Source organism: Arvicola amphibius, chromosome 17 (genome assembly GCF_903992535.2).
Source record: "Arvicola amphibius chromosome 17, mArvAmp1.2, whole genome shotgun sequence".
Classification (NCBI taxonomy): Eukaryota; Metazoa; Chordata; class Mammalia; order Rodentia; family Cricetidae; genus Arvicola; species Arvicola amphibius.
In genome coordinates this window covers 11,688,679-11,704,412 of record NC_052063.2, presented here as the reverse complement: position 1 = coordinate 11,704,412, position 15,734 = coordinate 11,688,679, and the positions used below count along the sequence as shown (strand labels likewise).

The 15,734-nt window shown below is 37.8% G+C and overlaps 1 protein-coding gene across 4 annotated transcripts in view; it reads right to left on the bottom strand.

The window, feature by feature from the left end:
• Eea1 (early endosome antigen 1) overlaps window positions 1–15,734 on the bottom strand; it is a 98,020-nt gene that overhangs the window by 12,547 nt on the left and 69,739 nt on the right. For all 4 annotated transcript variants that reach the window (XM_038314535.2, XM_038314536.2, XM_038314538.2 and 1 more), the window contains 7 exons: window positions 15,545–15,658; window positions 12,572–12,727; window positions 10,382–10,521; window positions 8,164–8,494; window positions 7,896–7,997; window positions 6,774–6,968; window positions 188–370 (listed from right to left, as the gene is read on the bottom strand). In XM_038314535.2, the coding sequence (XP_038170463.1) occupies window positions 188–370; window positions 6,774–6,968; window positions 7,896–7,997; window positions 8,164–8,494; window positions 10,382–10,521; window positions 12,572–12,727; window positions 15,545–15,658 (1,221 nt within the window). The remainder of the gene's footprint in view (window positions 1–187; window positions 371–6,773; window positions 6,969–7,895; window positions 7,998–8,163; window positions 8,495–10,381; window positions 10,522–12,571; window positions 12,728–15,544; window positions 15,659–15,734) is intronic.

The window sequence follows — 15,734 nt, the reverse complement described above, 5'->3', positions numbered from 1 at the left end:
GCCACGTTATAGAATGTTCTCACCCTTCTTCTCACACAGGAGACCAGCTCAGGGAAGCAAGGGACAGTAACGGTCAACGGCATCTCTCTTGCTGGCCTACAGACACCTGTGCTTCCTCAGGAACTTGTGCAATGGGCATCTACAAACAGCTTGCTGGGATTTGTTCAAACACACCAGTTTTCCATACCTTAAGGTCTTGCCTTGTGGCTAGAAGTTCAGATTCCTTGCCGTAGAGGTCAGACTGAAGCTGTTTGAGGTTTGCCTGGCATTTGTCATAGGTGCTTTGTAACGCGGACAGCTTTTCTCTCTCTGCTGCGCGCTCCTGGGCTGCCCGCGAGGACTGCTGCCGCAGCTTGTTCTCCAGCTCTGTCTAAAACATGCAGCCGTGTTTAAAGAATGCAAGCGCAAAGCCAGTCACATAGAAAACAAAATCTGTACAGTTAAAATGTCGGAAAACCAGTTAAACGGCATCCATGTCCTAAAATTAGATTTTAGTAAAGAGTAGAGCACTTTAAATTTATAAAGTCAAAGAATTACAAAACCAACAACTTCCGGTTTAAAATGTAACAGCAGTCACAGTGAGTGAGAGATTCCACCAGTAAAGAGGGGGAGCTGGTCTGAGGGTCAGACACAATGCAGTGACACGGGACACAGCGCTAGATTTCTTGGATGACATTTTAAGGCTGAACTAAGAGAAATTTCTGCATGAAAGAAATTAGGAAGTCATTACTATGCTGTAATGAGTATGTAGTTTCTACTCTTGAAAACTCAAGAGTAATTCTGGGAACTTCTATGAGGCATCATTATTAATAACAAGACAAAATGAAAATTTCACATAAGTTCAAACTACTCTAAAACCAATTGTGATGTCTTGAAAGAAAATGGCCCAATTAGGAGGTGTGTCCTCGTTGGAGAAAGTGTGTCACTATGGGGGTGGGTTTTGAGGTCTCTTTTGCTTAAGCTATACCCAGTGAGACAGTTTACATCTTGTTCCCTGTGGATCAAGATGCAGGACTCTCAGCTCCTTCTCCACATCATGTCTGCCTGCAAGTTGCCATGTTTCCTGCCATGATGATAACGGACAAAACCTCAGAACTGTAAGCCAGCCCATTCAATGTTTTCCTTTATGAGAGTTGCTGGAGCCATGGTCTTTCTTCACGGCAATACAAACTCTAAGACACCAACTTATGTTTAAGAATATTTAGGAGATATATAAAAATATGATGCATTTAAAATATGTCTGCATTTCTATTAGAAAAATATGCCTGGCTTTTAAAGTAAATATCTTTCATAGAATGAGGCAGTTCTGACAGAGGCTTACAAGGATGGGGCATTGGGAGAATAAAGAGACCCACGGGTGGGTACCAAGTAGGATTACTAGAAGAAACAAACACCAAGACTGTGATTTATAGTAATTTACTGTATTTTACAAAGAGTTAGCAGGTAAGAGTTTGGGGGTTCTCAACATGAATAAATGATGTTTAAAGGAAACAGAAATGCTAATTTATCTAACTTGAACATTAAAAATTATACATAAGTTTTTATCTTATAATTATTATCCTATAGAAGCCTGTTCGTTTTCTAATGAGACACAGAAAGGGGGTGGATCCAGATGGGAGGGGAGGTGAGAAGGAAGTGGGATGAGTGAAAGAAGGGGAAATTGCAATCAGGATATATTATGTGAGGAAAAAAAGCTACTTTCAATGAAAGAAAAATACACAAGAATAGAATTATCCCTGCATCCATTAATTAAACTTCTATAAAAATGATGCGTTAGTTTAGTAAATATGGAGCTGATGTCATCAGTATCCTCCATGTTTCAAAACCCTGCCATTATCCACATCTTACTGGTCACTCAGTGGTGTTTGATAGTTAACTGTGTCCCTTTCTAAAGGATTTTCTTCCACCTAATTTCCAGGATACATATGTTTACAGGTTCTCTTCCTATTTTCCTGGTCATTTCTCCTCAAATTATTTTACTGGCTGCTTTTAGTTAACTGTCTCTCTCTCTCAATATTGTAGAACTCTAAACTTCTGGCATTGGCTTATTCTAGTATGTATTAAAAAGATCTCTTCTAGAACTATAGCTTTAAACACCTTTTATTTAACAAGTAATTTTAACCTCTCTCCCCAAACTTCAAACTTTTATTATCCAGGAACTTCCATGACCTCTCCTCTTGAACCATCGGCAGGTACCTATCTCCACCTGAACTCTTGATTCTCGAGAGCAGCCTTAACCAACAAAAACAAAACAAAACAGCAGCCACCAAAAACCTCACTATTTCATTCCAATAAACGGCACTGCAACTATCCACGTGCACCAATTCAAACCTAGAGCCACCCTTGACTCTTCTGTCTACCAGGAAGGCTCCAGCTGTGGCCCATCTCCTCCACTTATGCCAGCACAGCGCTGTCTGGTCACGGCAGCACATTCCCAGCGCCTTCTCCTCGTTCCTGCATTTCCTGTTAGTCATATACCTGATTCTGGCATCATCTAGTGAAGCTGATAGAGCATATACAATATATATTAACCCTAAATCTGAAAGAAATCTTGTAATCATTTAAGAAGAAAACATGCAAAATAGTTGTAGTTTTAATCCATTAGATTCTGATGATATAAAGATGAAGTTTCAGAAATACTTGACTATGACACTAAATTCTGTGGAAAAAAAGACTTTAAACATCAATGTGTAGGATCAAAACAAAATAAAAACATAAAAGTAGCTAACAACACCGTACAAGATAGGTTCCTTCAACATCCCATCATAGGTAGGGACAGGCTCATAAGGCCCTGGCGCTACCTCAAAAGACACTGGCAGGCAATGGCTGCTTGGGAATCATATTTCTTCAGGGGAATAGCCACTGGTGAGTGGCCCATGCTTCAGTAAGTAACCCACACTCATGCTTATGCCAGGAACCTAATTAAACTCAGTTGGCATTTTAAAAAAGGACATGTCTTTTATTCATTAACTGTTATTACACATCTATATATGTAACAATTAATGAAAAAAGAGGGAATAAATTTGAAAAAGAACATGGAGGGTTGTATGAGAGGATTTGGGGGAAGGAGATAGAGAGGAAAGATCATGTTACTTTAAGCTCAAAAAAAGAAATAATTAAAAGGAAAAAAGCAGTATAGGGACCTATTAGGAAGACGTGGCAAAGGTAAGATGGAGAAAGATGAGAATAGAGTATACAAGCATGACCAAATAGATGAGATACACGTGTGAAATTGTTTAAGACTAAAAAGATTCAGAAAAAAATGTTCAAAGACTACACAGAGTGGATCAAGAGGTGAGTGACCAACTCTGCTGGACTGCCCCAGTCTCTAGGCCCTAGACCCCTGGCCAAAACCCCAGCCTCAGCTACACTGGCCGGCCAGCAGGCAAGCCTTCTGCAGACAGGCTGCTCCAACACCACCTCATCCCTAATCGATCAGACCCTGTAATCTACAAGTCCCACTCTACCCCCAAACCCGAGAGACCTCAGCGGCTCCCTGAGACACAGACAGCAACTGCAATGATCAGTCCAAGAGAGACACTGACTATAAAGACTGGACCAAGGGTCAAAGACGCTGCTTGCATCAATTGTAGGAAGAGATGGGTAGGCGCCAATGCAAGAATGCATTCAACAACCCTAAAAGCAATATGGCAACACCAGAACCCAGTGGTAACACAACAGGAAACCCTGAACATCCTAACCCAGAAGAAGCAGAAAACAACCTTAAATATAACTTTTATGAAGATGACAGAGACTCTTAAAGAGGAAATGAAAAATTCCCTTAAAGAAATGGAGGACAAGACAAAAAAAATGGAAATCAAGAAATCTCTTAAAGCCAAGAAAACCAAGAAAAAAAAGTGAAGCAAACACTTCAATGGGTTCAAGACTTGAAAAATGAAATAAAGGCAATAAAGAAAATACAAATTGAGTGAATTCTGGAAATGGAAAATCTGGGTAAATGAACAGGAACTACAGCTGCAAGCATAACCAACAGAAAAGAGATGGGAGAATCTCAGGCATGGAAGATATGATAGAGCAAACAGATTCACAGGTCAAAGAAAATATTAAATCCAACAAATTGTTAAAACATCCAGGAAATCCAGAACCATGAAAATACCAAACCTAAGAAAAACAGGAATAGGAGAACTCCAGCTCAAAGGCACAGAAAATAAATTAAAAAAAAATCACAGAAGAAAACTTTCCCAACCTAAAGAAGGATATGCCTATGAAGGCACAAGAATCTTACGGAACACCAAATAGCCTGAACCAAATAAAGTCTCATCATATAGTAATCAAAACACTAAACATACAGAATAAAGAATATTAAGAGCTGAAAAGGAAAAAGGCCAAGTAACATATAAACGCAGACACAGCAATAATTACACCTGGCTTCTCAATTGGAAACCCTGAAAGCAAGAAGGTCCTGGAAAGATGTACTAGAAGGAAAATTCCAACCCAAAGAAGTTAGCTGCACCCATGAAAACACAGGCAACAGATAACCTCACACCAGCAAACCCCAGAGAAGGGTGACATACAAACACTACCACTGAAAAATAACAGGAATTAACAATCACTGGCCATTAATATCTCTTAATATCAATGGACTCAATTCACCTAAAGACATAGGCTAACAGAATGGATATGAAAACCTGTACAGCTGCTTTGGAAATCAGTATGGCAGTTTCTCAAAAAATTGGGAATCAACCTACCTCAAGACCCAGAAATGCTACTCTTGGGCATATACCCAAAGGATGCTCAATCATACATAAAGGACATTTGCTCTGCTCTGTTCATAGCAGCATTATTTGTAACAGCCAGAACCTGGAAACAACCTAGATGCTCCTCAACTGAAGGATGGATAAAGAAAATGTGGCACATTTACACATGGAGCACTACTGAGCTGTGTAAAAAAAAAAAATGGCATCTTGAAATCTGCATGCAAATGGATGAAACTAGAAAAAAAAAAAACCACCCTGATTGAGGTAATCTGGACCCAAAAAGACAAAAAGTACTCACTCATAAGTGGGTATTAGACGTAAAGCAAAGGATAACCAGCCTGTAGTCCACGACCCCAGAGAAGCTAGGTACAGAGAGACAAACATGGATCCCCCTGGGAAGGGGAAATAGACAAGATCTCCTGAGAAAATTGGGAGCATGGGTGTTTGGGAAGAAGGGGAGGGAAGAGAAGGAGAAGGAGGGGAAGTGGGGAGGAGGAGAACATGAGGGAATGGGATGGTCAAGATGGGAGAAGGAGAGAGAGGGGAGAGCAAGGAAAGAGATACCTTGATTGAGGGAGCTAGCAAGAAACCTGGCACTAGGGAAATTCCCAGGAATCTACAAGGATGATCCCAGCTAAGACCCTAAGCAATAGTGAAGAGGGTGCTTGAACTGGCCTTCCCTGCAATCAGACTGATAACTATCTTAATTGTCATCATAGAACCTTCAACTAGCAACTGATATAGAGATCCATAGCAAAGCACTGGGCTGAGCTCCCAGAGTTCAGTCCAAGAGAGGGAGGAGAGGTAAAATGAGCAAAAGGGGTCAAGACCATGATGGGGACACCCACCTTAAACAGCTTACCTGAGCTAACTAAGGGGAGCTCACTAATTCTGGACTGAGAGAGGAAAAACAAGCCTAGGACCAAACCAGGCCTTCTGAATGTGGGTGACAGTTGTGTGTCTGGGGCAGTCTCTGGGCCACTGGCAGTGGGACCAGGATTAATCCCTACTGCTTGAACTGGCTTTTTGGAGCCCATTCTCTTTGGAGGGATACTTTGCTCAGCCTAGATATAGGGGGAGGGCAGGGCGTTGGTCCTGCCTCAAAGTGATGCGCTAGACTTTGTTGACTCCCCATGGGAAGACTGAATGAATGTGGGGTGGGAGGAAGGAGGAGGGAGCGGGAGGAGGGGAAGGAGTAGGAACTAGGATTGGTATATTAAATAAGGAAAGACTTTTTTTAAAAAAATAAAGAAAAACAGTTCAAAAATACAATTATATCCTAATTTCTGATTACATGTGAAAGCACAAAAGAACAAATGTTTCTATACTTGCCTATATTTTTAGAAAATTTTATGTAATATAGCATAGCAGAAAAACTAGTAAACATAAAGCTAAATACGTATTTGTATTCTTTTCCTCTAGGACATATTTACCCTCTTTCTAAGATTGTACCCTCTTTCTCAATTAATATGCAAAACCTAACACTGAGGAAAGAGCTTGTGTGGCTACAGTATGTTACACTAAACACGGTCTGTCTTACAACTCATTCTGGACAAGATGAGAATGTGTTTCAGAGTGTAAACCACGTTAGCAATTAAACTGTTTCCTTATTCTAGGAAATAAAAACATTCTGGTATAATATAAAATGTCAGCTATACTATACAAAATCTCACATTGCTAAATTTCTAAAATAAATTTCACATCATGATTTCTGACATTACTTTCCCATAGTAAAGATGATTTATTGTGAATTCCTTTGATTTTTTTTTCCTAAGACAGTAAAGTGTTGCATAAATAATTAACCCATGTCAAATATTACTTCTATGTACTTTTATACAAAGACATCAATTATTAGACAAATGACTAGTATCAAAATTTTAAATAATAAATTAGCTATTTTCAATGAATGAACAGGTAGACTTAAATCATATATCAAACATAAGCAATATATTTAACAATTTAAATATATACTAACTTATTTATAATCTCTCAATTTTTACCTTCACTTCCAATTTTTTCTTCCTACTAAAAAGATAAACAAATTTTCATCAATACCTTTTGTGAAACAGCATTTTTAACTTCTCCTTGAAGTGCTTCAATTTGTTTTTTCTTCTGTTCGGCCGACTGCTTTAGCTGATTTATGTTGCCCTGAAGCTGCTGCTCTTCGTCTTCCTTTTGTTTTAATGTATTCTGAGCCCGTGTGACTTCTTCCTTGAGTGAATTGAGCTCCACCTTCAACTGCTGAGAAGTCTAAAGGAAATGAAACCTCTCTGACTCATGCACTCACTCAAGTGCATCTTCTGAGGATCTGCTAAAGGAACACACTGCTCTGGGCAGGTATCACTGAACCTGTTGGTCACCTTCCAAACATGACTTATTTTACAAACAACAATAGGAAATAGCTGGAAACTGTGTATTAAGTGTACAGAAATATCTTTTTGTTGCTATATAGTCATCATCAAATATTATCATTGTCTACATGGCTTTCTGTCCTAAACTGGAGTAATTTGACCTAAACTGGAGTAATCTGTAAAGAGCTTCATCTGAGGACCTGCGTCCAGTCTGGGCTGTGGGCAAATCTGTGGGCATTTTGGTACAGGACTGATGTGTGTGGACCCAGCCCACTGTGGGTGCTGCCACCCCTGGACAAGTGGTCCTTGGTATATAAGAAACTAACTGAGCAAACTTTGTGGAACAGACTGGTAACCAGCATTTCTCCATAGTCTCTGCTTGAGTCCCTGCCTTGGCTTTCTTAAGGATGGGCTGTGTTCAGGATATGTAAGCCACAATCTTTTCCTTCCCACCCTGTTTTTGGTCAGTGTTTATCACAGCATTAAAAATGAAAACTAGGGAAAGCTATAAAATAAGTCATGTTTAAGAAGCTATTAAGTTTTTCAACTATAATGTTCTTTAACCCTATCTAATTAAAATTCTCATGGTTAGTTGATTCAATTTCCTCCTTTTCTTATATTCCTTAATTTGGCTCTTATATTTTAAACAAGTTTAAATTTTGTTAGTGGTAAATAGATCACAAATAACAATTTTAAAATAAACATGTGAGCTATTACATTTTAGAGAAATAAGCATTCCCTTGATGTTCATCTCAGGATGAAAGCAATTAGAAAGTACAAAGACCTATTCCACTCTACATATTCATAGTAAAGAAAAGAAAACTACCTCTTTCTCTTTTTCAAGTGACTTTTTCAGCTCATCCTGCTCCTTGAGTGTACTTTCTGTCTGTACTTGAAGTTGATGCTTTAATTCTTTACAAACCTTTTCCTAATAAAGGAACATTACACAGAAAATGTCAGTAAGAACTTACAAGTGGTTTATCGGCTTAGAAAGAAAAATAGAAGGAAATAAGCCCCCCACCAGCTCGCATGCCAGCTGGGCATTTTAATAAGAAAATGACTTCTGCATAAGAAAATAATCGCAAACCACTAACCAAATCCAAGATAGCAGCTTTTCCTTTCTGATTCTCTTTCTCAAATTCACTTTTGGAGTTCTTTAAAGAGTCAGAAGCCTGTGTGAGTTTTTCTTTCGCTGTGGAAAGCTCCGCCATCAGAGCTGCTTTCTGGGCCTCCACCGCTTTCAGTTCTGAGCCTGCCACCTGGAGTCTGTCACTCAGCTCCTTGTGCTGTTTCTTAGCATCTTGACTTAACTTTTCAAATTCTTGTTTCAAGATCACCTTTTCTTCCTCTTTCTTGGTGAGAGTTTGTGTAATGTTTTCAAGGGCTTCAGATTTATTCTGCAGATCCAATTTTGTACTGGACACTCTGGATATTAAAAAAAAATTTAAATTAATGTAAAATTTACCAATGAAATATGTCCCATGAAGAAATAATTTAAAGAACCAGGAAATCAATGAAATGTTTTTCTCTAAAATGTAATGGCTCATATGTCTATTTTAAAATTGTTATTTGTGTTCTATTTACCACTAACAAAATTTAAACCACTGAAAATTGCCTTGAAACATCACATTAGATACACGATTTCCTTAGAAAGTATAAATAACTTTTCCCTTTCTAACTTAATCCAGTCCTGTTGTTAATAGTAAGTCATCAGAGAAATTCAGCTAACAATCCTACAAAGTCGACAACAACCAGCAAAGGCTCTCCATCCCCCTAAAGTACCTAGTCAGTGTGCTATTACCTAAGCATACACAGAACTCTGCCTGTTCCCTTAAAAATATGAAACATTTATGTTGATGAATCCGAATATCAAAGCATTTACCATAATATAGTAAGATATTTTTAAAGGAATCATTTTAATTAAAAAATAAAGACAAATTGTTTATCTAACTCAAATATATCCAATTATATATATATTTATTTTATATTTATATATATAAAGGATCTGCTAGCACTGATCCTTTAATACAGGTTTTTAATGCAAGTATGAATGAGCTCCATGAATGAGGAAGTGAAAACCCAACTTTAAGAACGAACATTGGTTCTGGAGTTTTCCTTACACTCAAAGTACTGGCTATTACGTATTGTCAACGTGACACAAGCTGACTAGTGGGCAAGCCTATGGCGCACGCCTTTGATGTATGAAGGCCTAGCCCACGGTGAGCAGTGCTAGCCCTGGGCAGGTGGTTCTTAGCAGTATTAGAAGGTAGGCTGAGCAAGTTATGGGGAGCAAGCCAGGAAGCAGCACTCCTCCATGGCCTCTGCTTCAGCTCCTTCCTCCTGGCTCCTGCCTTGACCTCCAGTTCTGGCTTCCACTATGATGACTCTAACCTGTAAGAGGTATTAAACCTTTTCCTCTCCAAATTCTTCAGTGTTTCGGCACAGCAAGAGAAAGCAAATTAAGTACTCAATAACATCAAAGCTGTAAAAAATTTACTACAGAGTTGAAAACATTCCTAATGAGAGCCCATTCTGTACTTAGTATCTCAGAGCAGAAACTTGACTGTTCTTAAGTGACACATATACACATTCCAGTATTTCAAAATTTTATATCAACTACTTCAAACTGGCTAACAACTCGAAATGAATGCTCAAGAAAAACAGGTACCATATTACTGCTGAAAAATGACTAAACCAAATTTTACAGAACTAAGTGAATAATGAAAAATGAAATTAACTTTAAGTAACAATGACTTTGTTTCAATTACATTAACATCAGAAGTATATAAAACCAGCAGATGTGTGCGCTCACAGACACACACACACAGACACACACACACACCAAAGCAGGACTGTCTCTCAGAACAGTGAGAACACACAGAATTGTAGGAGATAAAGTGGTGCTGGAGAATTGTCTGTATTCTGTCAATCATGTGTTAAATAAATGCTCATTGGCCAGGCAGGAAGTATCGGTGAGTCAACCAGACAGGAAGTAGAGGGGCGATGAGAACAGGAGTATTCTGGGAAAAAGGAAGCTCCCTTCACTGTCCTGCCCAGATCACTGAAGAAGCAGGATGTGACCTGCCTCCCTTAAAAAGGTACTGAGCCATGTGGCTAACATAGATAAAAACAATGGGTTAATATAAGTTACAAGAGTTAACAAAAAGCCTGAGCTAATGGGCCAATCATTTTATATCTAATGTAGTCTTCGGTGTGATTTTCTTTGGGGGCTTACTGGCTGTGGGAACTGGGCAGGACAGAAACCCCAACAAGCAGGCTCCCATGTTACAATAAAGTGGACAGTCAGCTTACATTTCCTTCTCCTCTTCGAGCTGTTTACCCAGCTCTGCAGTCCTGAGCTCCAGGTCAGTGTTCAGCTGCCTCTGCTGCTGTAGACTCTGCAAAGCTTGCTCCTTGCTTGCTTTAAGTTCAAGAGCATCAGCTTCTAGTTTCTGTGGGTGAAGTACAGCATCTACTTGAATTTGACAATAACTAATCTATTTAGTCTGCATTCAAATTGTTATTGATAAAATAAACTAACTATATTTACAGAAACACTTTCTGAAACCACTACTGAATGAGGAAATTATTCTGCTTAGAATCTGTCAGAGAATCTAGATTAGGTTTTTTACATGTCAGTGGTTATTTTTAAAATTAGTGATAAAGAATCAACTTAAACATATTTATTAAAAAAGCAAAAGTCTGTTCATTCAAGTTTGAACAAAACTCCACAGGTCATTCCTATGCCTACTTAAAATATATGATCTATGCATATCCAACTATCAACCATGGAATAGCAAGATGCTTAACATAAAAATAAACAGATTTGCCATGTAGTCCTCGAACTGACATCCACTTACCCTAATTAGACAGCATTCAAAATTCCTGACTTTGCTTAATTAGTATCTTAGTTTAGATTTTATCTTTATAGTGTACTACTAGGCAGTTCATACATATTACCATGTGTCTAATTTTTCAAATTTATAAAAATAAAACAGGTTTAAATAAAAGCAATGTGCTTTCTATCATTGTGTGTGTGTGTGTATGTGTCTGCGTGCCTTCACGGGGTGAAAGACAAATGTCAAAACTGGGTGTCTTGGGGCTGGAGAGATGGCTCAGAGTTAAGAGCACTGGCCCCGAGTTCAACTTCCAGCAACCACATGGTGGCTCACAACCATCTGTACTGAGATCTGGCACCCTCCTCTGCCGTGCAGGCATACATTGAGGCAGAATGTTGTATACATAATAAATAGATAAATCTTAAACAAAAAACCTGGATGTCTTTTTCAATAACTCTGCACCTTATTTCTGAGACAGGATCTCTCATTAAACCTGAAGCTTGTAGACACAGCTAGCCTGGCCAAGCAGTAAGTCCAGGGACCCTTCTTTTTCTGTCTGCCCTTACTAACATGCCTGGCATGTTACTTGGATGTCAAGTCTCCAAACTTAGGTCCTTATGCTTGCATGGCAGGCCTTAACTGAGCAATCTCCCTAGCCCTCATTTAATTATTTTCCTAAATGAAACACAAAACATAGATATTATACATGCCAACTGGGAACCTACTGATGTTATACTTAAATCGAGTTAGACATATCTTTGTTTGCCTTTTCTCTCTGCTGAAACTTTAAAAATTCATTTTTCTAGGTTTTTGAAATGTGAAGTATAAGATGTTATCTATAACCACTAATCATGTGACGGTACCCCAGAGATTCTCGCCCCAATTACAGCTATTTGAGAAAAGTTCCCAAATAAGAGTTCTCTCTGCTCATTTTTATATAACATATCATTACCTATTCTTTTCAACCATATCTAATTTGTCGTTATGACTACTGTTGGCATTAAAAAATCCCATAAACAGAATTCCCTCATATTATACTGGTATAGATATCCATGTAATAATAATTCTGTAATCCTTATAATTCTGTAGTCATACATCATGCTTCAACTGATTATGGAAGGGCAGGTTAACAAACCTAAGAATATTTTAACTGTTGGCAATTCTAAACTCAGATTTTTCTCTGATATGCCTAATTATCTCATCTTTTTAGTAAATCAACACCTCATTTAGAATCATCCGAAGGTAAGGTTCAGCTTATAATAGTTTAAATACATTACTAAATTAGAAGCAAAGTCCAAAAAGTAAGTTTTAAAAGGGAAAAAAGTCACTATACATAGTATTATTTTGGAATAAGATGTAAGGAAATAGAAAATATCAAAAAGGAGAGTCTGGGCCAACAGAATTATACTATTTGGTGTCTCCTGAAAATAGTTCTCCCTTTACAATAAAAACAGCACTATGTTAATGTTTATTTAGAAAAGTCACCAATTAATGAAGGAATAGAAAATGAAGATGGAATTCAAGATTATTGATATACAGCAATTTGGAAATTTGATACCACTTCACCTTTCTCTGTTACGTAAGTCTCTGATTCTGTGGAGCTCATCAGACTCCACAGCGGCTGAGTAGGAACCACGACAAATTCAGCTGTTTGTATACAAACCCTAATTTGGCCTTCTAAGTCTTCTGCCTTCTGTTCTAAAGAGAGGTTCTTCTCTCTGTACTCCTTTAGACGGCTCTCCAGCTGACTGCAGTGCTCCTGCTTCTCCTCGAACTTCGCCGTGACCTGCTCCAGCTGCATAGCAACCTTATTCAACTCCTGCAGAAAACACACGGAAGAAAAGCCGGAGCACCCCAATGTTCAAAGTGAAACTGAAAAATGTAATTTTATATAGGCAAATATCCAGAGTAAGACTTCAGATACATCCAATGACTTATCAGACGTTATCCATGCCCACTAACAAAAAAAAAAAATTAAGTTGTATATAATGTAAGGTTCCAAGCTTATTTGTGTAATAGTTAAATAACTCAAACATTTTTAGATTATTTTATGTACATGAGATTTTTTTGCCTGAAAGCATTACATGCACACCTGGTGCCAGAAGAGGGTATCGAATGTACTGAAACTGGAGTTGCGGACAGTTGTGAGCTGCCATGTGGGTACTGAGAATTGAACCCAGGTCCTATACAAGAGCAACAAAGGCTCAACTAGATCAAACCCAGGGCCTCATACATGCTATGTAGGTGCTATGCCACTGGGCTACTTCTCTAGTCAGTTAACAATGTTTTAATAATTTAATAATAATAATAATTTTAATAATAAAAATTTAATAATTTAATAATTTTCAGCTAAAACATATGACAGATCATTGAATAAGTTAATAACGGTGACTACTATACTGTAGTTAAATATTTTCAATTTCCAAAACACTATTTAGAAATTATATTCTAAAAATATTATAGTTGTTACATCTGTAACACTTACCAAAATCACGAGAATATACAGTTTCACAGAAAGAATACAATAGAGATTATAGTAAGTCCACTCATGGGTAATCACTGTCAATATGCTGATAACCCTTCTTGTCTTGTCTGCATATCAATTTGTTTTCTACTTATTTTATGAGCTTATAAGAACAGGCTGAGGAGGTAGTTCAGTAGTAGGTAGCTTTCCCAGCAAGTGTGAGGCCCTCAGTTCAATATCCAACACTACAATAAATGAATAACTATATACATTAAGTAAAAATAGAATCCTACCTTGAATGCTTTTAAAAGTCCTTATTTTTATCACAATAATTTACCATCTAACTTTCTGATATTGTTTTCTACATTATAAGTGCATAAATTTCCATCTTATTGGTATGACTCATTTTTTAGCCAATCTACTTCTTACTAATCTAGTTTGAATTCTTAGATTACTACCACACTTTCTGTATTTACTACCAGAGATACAAATAGAATCTTTATAGCTATTACTCCCTTATGATGAAAGGCTACAAAATATGGAAATTCTGAAGTTTTTTTTAGTTATTTTATTTTACTTTTAATTGGCAAAGTAATAGTTTCATTATGGCATTTTCTTAAATACTTTGCTTGATCATCCTTCCAGACTTGCTCCCCATTCTTCACCCAATTCTCAAGTTCTTGAAACACACACACAGAGATATACATATACACATACATACATACATACATAACACACACACAATATACATACACACACGCGCGCGCACACACACACACTTTCATGCAAAGATATTCATACTGTATGTGCCTGTCTGTCTGTATATCTCTGTGCAGACACACACACACGAGTTTCTATAGTGACAAATGTATCTATCTCATTATTGCCTCAGCTTGTAACTCATTCTTAAGAAACCTGAATATTTTATAATACAGATTTATATTTGTACACAAGTAGAGTATTCCTTACAGATGAAATGCTCAGAACCAGAATTTTTGAGACTTCAGGTTTGGAATATAGATTTTACAGATTAATAATCCTTAGTAAGAAACTTAAAATTCTACTTGCTCCAAATCTATCATTGTTGCTCCAAAATTTTTGTATTGGGGGTATTTTTATATAAGCAATGGTCAGCCTGAATTTCCCTAGAGGCTCACTTCCTTCTTGCAATGTTTTAAATAACAAGGATATTAACACCTCATCAAGCATGTGCCAGAAACTGCTACTGTTATATCTTTTTCTTCTTGCTCACCAATGGCTTTGGTAATATTCAGATAAAGACTACACTGTTATATGGTCACTCTTATATAAATATTTCTACTTTATCATTTCCAACTCTGGTTACATACCTGACAAAACACTTTTCCAGATGTAAGTACATTCAAGCACCATAACCACTGTGTGAGATTTCATGTGTATGTATTTCAGTGTATGTGCAACAACCAAACCCATAATTATACGTTTTCAGGACTTACAGAAAACATTTCTACCTGAGGGGAAAGACTGAATTAGAGTGGAGGGTCAATACAGGAAACCAATTTGCTTTTAGAATTTGATACACTTCTGAATTTCTCTTTAAAATGGGCTTAAAACTTCAGTATTATTTCTTAGTAAGCATAGTCTAAAAACTCCTCCCTAGCAAAAGCTGAGAAAGGCCACTAGCACTTGACACTGACCAGAGAAATTGTCACCTAACAGTCCTCACTCCCCCCTGCTGCCAAGAAAATGAGGACTCTTAGGACGGGGATGGAAATGGTACCATTTTCCTCGATTTCAGGGGCAAGCACATCTGGGCCCCAGGCGGTCTGTCTGCTGAAAGTAAGTACGGTGGCCTACCTCACATCCCAGCCACTGGTTCTTGAGGTGAAAAGGCAACAATCCCACATTTGGAAGTAATACTCATCTTCTACTATGGCCTAGGTCAGCTAGGATACACAAAACAATCTTAGGAAGCCCAACCACACCTGCACACTAGTCTTATAAAAAAACATAATATTTTTATATCCGTTCCTCTGGCCCCTGTAGTACCTGCCCAACTGGTTCTAAAAACTCTTAAAAAAGAGGGTATGAAAGATTGTTACAAGATTATAAAGTGGGTTATTGTTTTAACAATCAGCAATTAATCTAACCATGAAACACAAGGCTACACTGTGCCATTTACCAGACCCCCACCTGCTGTTTGTCTTGTAACGCATTTTGAGCTGTATCCAGATGATTCTGCAGATCAGCTCTCTGTGCAGTTTTTGCTGCTTCTGCTGACAGTAATAATTCAGTTTTGGCTTTAATCTGAAACAAAATTTACAGATTACTGAGCCCCGTATTTGATTGTTGTCCTTCCCTCTCTTAAGACACATTAGTTCTG